The sequence below is a fragment of the Xiphophorus couchianus genome, chromosome 24 (genome assembly GCF_001444195.1).
Source record: "Xiphophorus couchianus chromosome 24, X_couchianus-1.0, whole genome shotgun sequence".
In the NCBI taxonomy this organism is placed as follows: Eukaryota; Metazoa; Chordata; class Actinopteri; order Cyprinodontiformes; family Poeciliidae; genus Xiphophorus; species Xiphophorus couchianus.
Window position 1 is genome coordinate 16,108,567 of NC_040251.1, and position 8,036 is coordinate 16,116,602.

Consider the following 8,036-nt stretch of genomic DNA (forward strand, 5'->3'; position numbering starts at 1 on the left):
TATTAATAAAAAGGGATAATTTACATAATGCAAGTTTCTGTATCTTGCTTAAAAGTTAGTTTTGTTTAATTGTAAGTTTAGTAAGAAATTTTAATTAAAAACTAGACCAAACTATTCTAATATTTTATATTTTAGCATGAAGGTTGTTGCTGCGGTAGGGATTTAACACTCCGGCCACCAGGGGGCGCTGCTCTCCGGTCACTGCATGTTTCTTGAGCCAGAGTCAGAGGTTGTTTTGCTGCTGTAGTAGTTGAGCTTTCAGAAAGTCAATGTGAGATGACGATGACCGTCAGAAGGACACATGTGAGAGGAGAAACACTGTCATTCATGTTCGTGTTTTCCGGGCGTCTCCAGTAAATAAGACCCACATTTTCCTGCTGCTGAATCCCTCCGCGGCCGCATCTCAACCTTCATAGATGAAGCTAATGGGAAGCTAGCACCCAGATAGCTTAGCAGCGCAATTGGCTAGACTATGTAAGTGTCTTATAAAAAGTTACGAATTAAAGCATTTATGTTTTTGTTGTAAAGACAAATTGTGTTTTTACGTTACAATACGGGAGAATGTAGCATTTTTCTCGCGCAGCAGTTTGACCTGGTGTTGATTAGAAACTGCTACTGTAGCTAAATAGAAACACAGAGGTAGAAATATACTGAAGTAGCAAAATGAGATTTAAAATGTATTTAGAGTAAAAGTGGATTTATTTTCTTAATTGTAGCCGTTCATTTTTATGTAGTGGTGGAATAGAAATATAATAATTTATTGTCCCAAATTGGGGAAATTCAGGTGAGATGAAGGTAAACCAAAGCATTCATATTTAAACTAAGGTAAAGTAAAATAATAAGAAACTGTACAATAAAGGTAAACTTACCATTTATAGAAAATATTACTATACAGTTCATAAAATATTATATGCTAAGAGAAATGTGAAATTTTAAGAAGTGTACAAACTGTATTTTTCCATAAATAGATTACAAGAAATTGGGGCAGTTAAGGAGTAACCCTGGTAACAACCGCAAGATGTGAAGACCTTTTGAGTTTGTTACTAGCAGTAATGGTTACAGATTTAACAGCTGCTGGGAAGAAGAAAAGTGTCTTAAAGAAAAATGTTACATTTCTGAATTTGAAAAGTGGAAAAAAAACTTGAAAATTTCTGAGTTTCTAAAGTAGAAATTATGATAGCAAAAAACCCCTCAAATTTTGAGATTAATCCCAGAAATTTTCTATTAAAAACATGGAAATTTTTGATTTTCAAAAGTTTAAAATTAGCTTGGAAAAAAAAACCTTACAAATTTCTGAGTTTCAAAAGTTGAAAATTTGCTTGAGAAAAAAAATACTTTAACATTTCTGAATTAGAAAAGTGCAACATTTGCTAGAAAAAAAATCAGAAAATTTCACATTAATCTTAATTTTTTTTTTTACATACGAAAGCCTTCAAAATTTCCAAGTTTCTAAAGTTGAAAATCTGCTAGAAAAAACCCCTCACATTTTGAGATTAACCCCAAAAGTTTCTTGTAAAAACAGACATTTCTGAATTTAAAAAGTTGAAAATTTGCTAGGGAAAAGCTCAGAAATTTTGAGATTAATTTGGGAAAATGTCAAGAAAAAACAAAAACATTTCTGAATTTCCAAAGTTGAACATTTGCTAGAAAAAAACTCATAGACTTTTAATATCATACATTTTGAGAAAAAAACTGGGAAATTTCATAGTTTCAAGCTTTGAACTATTTGAAGAAATTTTGTTGTTTTTCTAGAAACATTTTGAAATTAATCTAAAAAATGTTTAATTTTGATGGAAATTAACTTATTTATTTATTTATTAGCACAGAGCGAATTTTCTGACTAGCTTATCTAAAATTTTAAGCAATAAAATAGCTATTTGTTATACTATTTACTATTTATTTTGTTTTCCTTTATGTTTTCAAGTTACAACCACAAACCTTAATGCATTTAGCTGGGATTTTATACAATAGAGAAACATAAAATATCATATTTTAGGAGAAATGTGCGGGAGAGTAATGTTATTCTCTGTGTAAGCACACACTAAGGAGCAAATAATGTTGAACCACATATTTTTAAAGCTTCATTAAGAAGCGCTAATGTCTAAAATATCCGTTTACTGTCCACTTCTGCCAGTAGGCTTGGATACATTGCAGATTTTTCATGTTTTCTGCTCTCATTTAGCTCGTTCTCGTTGCGTAACTGAGTGTTTCTGGTTCTGCTGCAGCCAGAGATCGAGCCTCATCCTGCTCAGACAGACTCCAGCCTCCGGGGCCTGATGAGCACCGGCCCGTTCCAGGGCCTCGTCCAGACCGCCATGCCTCGCTTCTTCTGCTTTCTGCTCCCCAGGGTGGATGCAGCTGATGTGGCTGCTGGGCAGACGCCCCCCTCCTCCTCTTCCTCCTCCTCCTCCTCTTCCTCTTCCTCCTCCTCCTCCACTAGTCCTGCAGCCGGTTTTCTGCCAAAGATCATCGGCAAGCCAGAATTTCCAGATACGGGATGGCAGCGCATCAGGGACCTCTTTGATCGAGAGTCAGTCTGTTTTCACTCTGTTTGATTATTTTGTGGTTTTGTTGTCTGTTAGCATTATTTAAATGGACAGGACTCTTTTTGTGAATTCATAATCATAAAATAATCACATCAGGGTTTTCAAAGAAGCTTACCGAACATATTGGGTTATTAAGAAAAACACAGAGAGACTTTGTGTTTATAATAAATAAGGATTATAACTCTTATTTTAAAAATCACTTATCATGATGCTGCCACCATTTTTTAATGCTATTTAAGTCATAGATTTCCTTTCTTCCTTCGTTTCTCATGTTCTTTCTGCTTCCTGTCTTGCCCTCCTTTCCTTTCTGGTATCTTTTATTCTTTTCATTCTTCCTACATCCCTCTATTTTTATTTTGAACTTTCCTTCTGCTTTTTTGCATCCTGCATGTTGCCTTTCCTTCCTTATTTGATTTCTTCTATCTTTTCTTCAACTCTTTTTTTTAATATGGAGGAGAAATTTGACTTTTTGAGTTTAAAAGATTCTGGGGAAATCTGGTGGAAGGTTATTGATTATTCTGACGATTAATCAGAGAGCAATAAATTGGCACATGCTACAGATTTTTCATTAATCCTTTTAAAGAATGTTGGAAATACATTAAAAGATGTAAATAAACAAACATGTCATCTCATTTTTTAAGTATTGCCCACATTTTTTAGTGAATTTGAACCAAGTTTTCTTGGATAAAATGGATTTGCAGACAAATATGTTTTTCTCTTTAATGCAAAATATATATATATTTTATTTTTTTAAAGTTTTCTGTTCTGAATGTGTAGTGTCTTTAGGTCTCTATACTCTATTTAGCGATTAATCAATTACTAAACTAGTTGATTATTATTTCAAGAATCGATTAATTTCTGGACGATTTTTTCTTTTCTGATTGTAGTGAGAGGCAAAGACCCCCAGAGGAGGTGATCACTGTGATGAAGTGTGGCATTCTGGGAGCGTTCACCGGCTTCCTGTACGGCGGCCTGCCAGCCGCGCGCCTCGCCAGGCAGCGGTACATCCAGATCAGCCAGGCGGAGCTGTACACGAGTCGCGTGGAAGCAGTGGTAAGTGTGTGAACCATCCTGACTAATCGGTTTTGATAATCTGAACATCTAAAAACACTTTAGGGGAGATTTTATGAATTTCCCAACTTCCCCACATAATTTTGCCAGGAAATTGCTGCAAGATTAATAAGAAAGTGTATTTTTAAGACGTCATAATCTGTGATTTTTGCACTGACGGGTAAAAAATAAAAGCATCGTTGTTGTGTTTCCTCTTAGCGCTCCGCTCACAACGCAGCGATCCGAGGTTTTCTACGGTACGGCTGGAGATGGAGCTGGAGAGTTTCTGTTATAGTCACTTTGTTCAGGTGAGCAGAATAAGTGGATCATTTCGTAACACCTGAGGGTTTAAAGAAGGAAATCGATTTTTAATTAAATCCTGCAGGATTCTTCTCCTTTTTCAGTGTTTATTAAAATCTACCTCGAAAAAGTTATTTTTGCAAACTTCAATGTATTTTATTGAGAAAACAGAACAATTATGTTAATTATGTAGACAACAAATGGTTGCTGGTTGAAATAAAAAAATCAAGCAAGAACAATTAAAGTATCTGTAAACATTTGTTTCTCTAAATGAAACAAAGTAGGCCTGTTGCGATAAATTAATTAATCGCATAATAAATTAGAATAATGTCCATAATTTCCAATTGCATGATTTATTTTTTTTTTCTTTTTCTAAAAACTGGGTGATAAAACTCTTCAGTCTGCTGCTTTAGTCTCGGTCGTTTTTTGAAAGACGATTTATACTTTATAACTCATTTTATTTGTTGTTTTGTTTATTTATTTTGGATATTTAAAATGTTTTCCAGTTCCAGTGTTAAATATTCATTAGAATCTAAAGCTTATTGATCTTTGAGAATCTGTTTTACTTAGCATTATATTATCTGAAAATAGTATCAAAATGACAATATCATCGTTTATCGCTGTAACTTTTGGGACAATTTATCGTAATGAAACTTGCAAGCAATTTTTCTACAAACTTCACCCTTTTGCTGCAAAACTGCTGCATTAAAATTACAATTAAATGCATTTTTTGTTGTATTGCGACAAAATATTGAAAAATCCAAGAGCTGTAAATGCTTTACCAAGATGATGTGTGATAAATAATGAGGAAAACTTTCTAACTGATGGGTTATAACAGACATTTTGTGTTCAGTTTGTGACTCTGTTCACTCCTCTCTGCTTTAGCTCCGTCAGCACCGGCCTGTCTGTGTACAGAAACAAAGACGCTGTCAGTAATTACGTTGCAGCTGGAGGTGATTTGCTTCGTTTATCTGATCTAACGTCAAAATAAAACCGTCCACTGTTGCATAACTTCATATTGAAATCAGTTTTTACATCACTGAGGGTTTAAGTAAAAGAAGCGGTGACTGATGATGAAACTCTCTCTCTGTGTGCAGCTGTCACGGTCGGCCTCTTCAGGCTGAACCTGGGCCTGAGAGGCCTGCTGGCTGGGAGCGTCATCGGAGCCATGCTGGGGTTAGAGCCGCTTCCCGTTTCACAATGTTTTTAACTTGACACAAAGAAGAAAGGACAAATAATTCAGTCTGTAGATGTGAAAAATGTGTTTCCTCAAACAACCAGCAAGAAAACCGTGTAGCTGTGTTTACGTTTACTGTAAAAAATGAATTTGCTTAAAGAAAACACATCAAATTTGAGACTCCTTTTACTAAAATGCACCACAGGAAATCATCAGACTTTTAGTTATTTATTCTTCTTTTCTGGTATATTCTTTTATTTATTTACTTATCTATTTATTCTCTCTCTCCCTCTCATTTTTACTTCTATACAAAATATCTGTGTCCCCAGGTTGATCCAGGAACATTAAAATTGGAAAATAATAAAGGAAATCAAAAATAACTGCTAAAATTGGAGGAAATATGCACACATACACACATACATATAACTCACTTATGTTAAGTAATTTAATTGTTTTTGTTGTGACATAATTTGTGTTCTTTCCCTTTTTTTGGTTTTATTTTATTTCTGTTTATTCTCTTACTGGTTATTTTGCACTAATTTGTTGGAAAGTAATATTTGTTCTGTGTGCACTAATTGGTGCTAAAAAACACAAAAACCAAACTTTACAACGCAAAACTCAGAGCAACTTAAATCTTCTCTGCACTATTATGCAATTTCCCCTTGAGATCAATAAAATGTATTATTTTCTGTTATTCTAAAAGGTTTTTGAGAATTTAGCTGTGTCGTAGTAGATGTATTTCACAAAACGGCGATTGAAACTCTTTTTGCATCACACAAGTCATGTGATCAACAGCAGGATGTTACTACTGGCAGAAACGACAAAGAAGACGACAGGAAGTTGTTGGATTATGAGGCTTTTTGTCGCGGTTTATAAAAAGTTGAGTTGAATCCAGCGCTCTTCTGTAAAATGGCCGACTATAATTTCCCCAAAACGCTTGTCGCTCCAGCGCCTCAATGTTTTCTCTGAAAATCTCATGTAACTGTTTTTAATAACGTATCACATTTAATGTAATTTCTTATTTAATGGCAACACCGCAACTGCAAAACTGTGTTGTTCTTGTAACGGAGACGCAGCGAATGTTTTCATCCCCGTACTTGCTTGTCGTATTTCCACTCGCGCTTGTGAACAGTTTTTGCTTGAGAGCAGACGGCGCTCTGGCAGCCAGCTGCGCCCCTCGGCAGCCCTCTGCTGCCCAGCTGCAGCTTTGCCTCCATGTCTGCTCCCGCTGCCAGAGGGACTCATCTGCACTGCAGTTGGCCATATTTTTTTGGGTACTAGAGTAAAAAACGCCAGCCAAAGCATCATCTGCCCCCTCAACATGGACATCATTAGCGTATCCTCCTTCACTCCCGTCTTCTGATTTACATTTTTGTTGCCGACTTCACTCAGGTTGAAGCAGGTTGTGAATTAAAGGTTTAACCGGAGGATGGATTGTTTGTAGTTATTGTTGCGTTGGCTCAGGCCTGCTGCGTCCTCGGCTCTCTGTGCCCGAGCGGGCAGCCACCTGGAGCGTTTGATGTGAAGTAGGTGAGGTGGAAACGGGGCTGAGGAGTTTATGGGAGGTAGCCGACTGCATCGCATCACGCTCCAGAGCTCCGCTTAAAGCTCCCGACATTCATGGTGGAGAAGGAAGAGAGGAGAAAAGAGAAGTCTGGGTGTTTACTTGCTCTTATAATGAAATGTTCATTTCAAATTCATTGTTTTAATATGCGATTTTACATTGTTTTGGTTTAAACGGAAAGGAAACAATAAAATAGGTTTCTTAAAGGGGCAGTAAAAATTTTTTAAGTCATGTTTCATATATATAACATTTTCATAAAAGCATGCAATGTAAATAAAAAGATACAATGTGGCTGGAAAATACATAATTATGCCCTTTTAGCACTGAGTTTCCTTTTATTATTTTTTCTACAAACACACCATATCGTTATTCACCATATGTTAATTAAAAGGCATCTCTCCACAGGATTCCTGCAGGTGCCATGATCATCGGCTTGCAGTCTCTGACAGGAGAAACCTTTAGAGAGCGGAGACGGCGAGAACGACGAGAGCTTTACGAACTCAAACTCACAGAATGGTAAGGAAAATATTCACACATAAGAGTGGATGAAGATTTTCACTCTTGCGTGGCCCAGTAGGTTGACTTCACATGCGTACGAAACCTTAAGCCTGTGTTTTCTGTGTTGACCCGATCAGGTCGGCCCGCCTGCAGCTGACCGATGAGCTGATCGACAGTTTGAACGTCAACGTTCGGCCAGAAGAAACCAATATGGACCAGGAGAAGATCGAGGAGCTGCTCGGTTTACCTCGCAACGACGACAAAGACTCAAGCAGCCAATCACAGTAGCCGAATCACTTCCTGGTATTTTCCACTCTTTAAACGTTGGACATGTTCTCAGTGAAGCGGTCAAAGGTTCCCTGGACTCTGGATTTGAAGAATCAACATGGAAAACTCTGTCCAATGTAAAAAAAAAAGAACATTATGGTTTAAAAATCCTTTACATACACTGGTGTAATTAATCACTAATAACTAAGAAACGTCCAACAAGATTTCAAAGTAAATGAATATATTTACTTTTGCATCTTAATAAATTATTTTTAATATTGTGAGAATCTTATTTACTTGTAAAACGTACAACAGTTTACGGTCTTAAAGTTTGTACTTGAAACTCTGGCTTTGCTTCACAAAACATTAGTCGTTTCATGTTTTCCTTCCACTCAACTTTCTTTTAATGTATTTGGAAAGCATAGCATCACCTTTTAGTACCTTAATCTCCTCGTGTTAGATCAGTAAAAGTCAAAACTCTGATCTTTACTACAACTGTGTGCCATAACTTTTGATTAGCAAGAATCTATTTGGGAATATATTTGGAATTTCTTGTTTATTTTAAATATTTTCCTTACTAACTTCTTGATCAGCGTCACTGCGTCTCATAACTGCTTAAAACTTCATGCAAAGT

General features: G+C 36.2%; 1 protein-coding gene across 2 annotated transcripts; it reads left to right on the top strand.

Moving 5' to 3' along the window:
• The first annotated feature begins 202 nt into the window (after positions 1-202).
• On the top strand, positions 203-7,683 carry timmdc1 (translocase of inner mitochondrial membrane domain containing 1). Of its 2 annotated transcripts, XM_028011628.1 has the most exons (8): positions 203-474; positions 2,226-2,530; positions 3,434-3,599; positions 3,816-3,904; positions 4,782-4,849; positions 4,994-5,072; positions 7,043-7,153; positions 7,273-7,683. In XM_028011628.1, exons 2-8 carry the CDS (start codon positions 2,277-2,279, stop codon positions 7,421-7,423), a joined length of 918 nt encoding a protein of 305 aa, XP_027867429.1. In that variant the 5' UTR covers positions 203-474; positions 2,226-2,276; the 3' UTR covers positions 7,424-7,683. The 2 variants fall into 2 exon arrangements, with proteins under 2 accessions (XP_027867429.1, XP_027867430.1); XM_028011629.1 differs by lacking the exons at positions 4,782-4,849; positions 4,994-5,072.
• Positions 7,684-8,036: the final 353 nt, after the last annotated feature.

What these genes read in the sequence shown, in the direction of transcription:
- timmdc1 (XM_028011628.1), top strand. Translation starts at nt 2,277, where the DNA reads ATGAGCACCGGCCCGTTCCAGGGCCTCGTCCAGACCGCCATGCCTCGC. An exon ending in CGAGTCGCGTGGAAGCAGTG is followed by an intron (nt 3,600 to 3,815) that starts GTAAGTGTGTGA and finishes GTTTCCTCTTAG; the next exon opens with CGCTCCGCTCACAACGCAGC. An exon ending in GAACTCAAACTCACAGAATG is followed by an intron (nt 7,154 to 7,272) that starts GTAAGGAAAATA and finishes TGACCCGATCAG; the next exon opens with GTCGGCCCGCCTGCAGCTGA.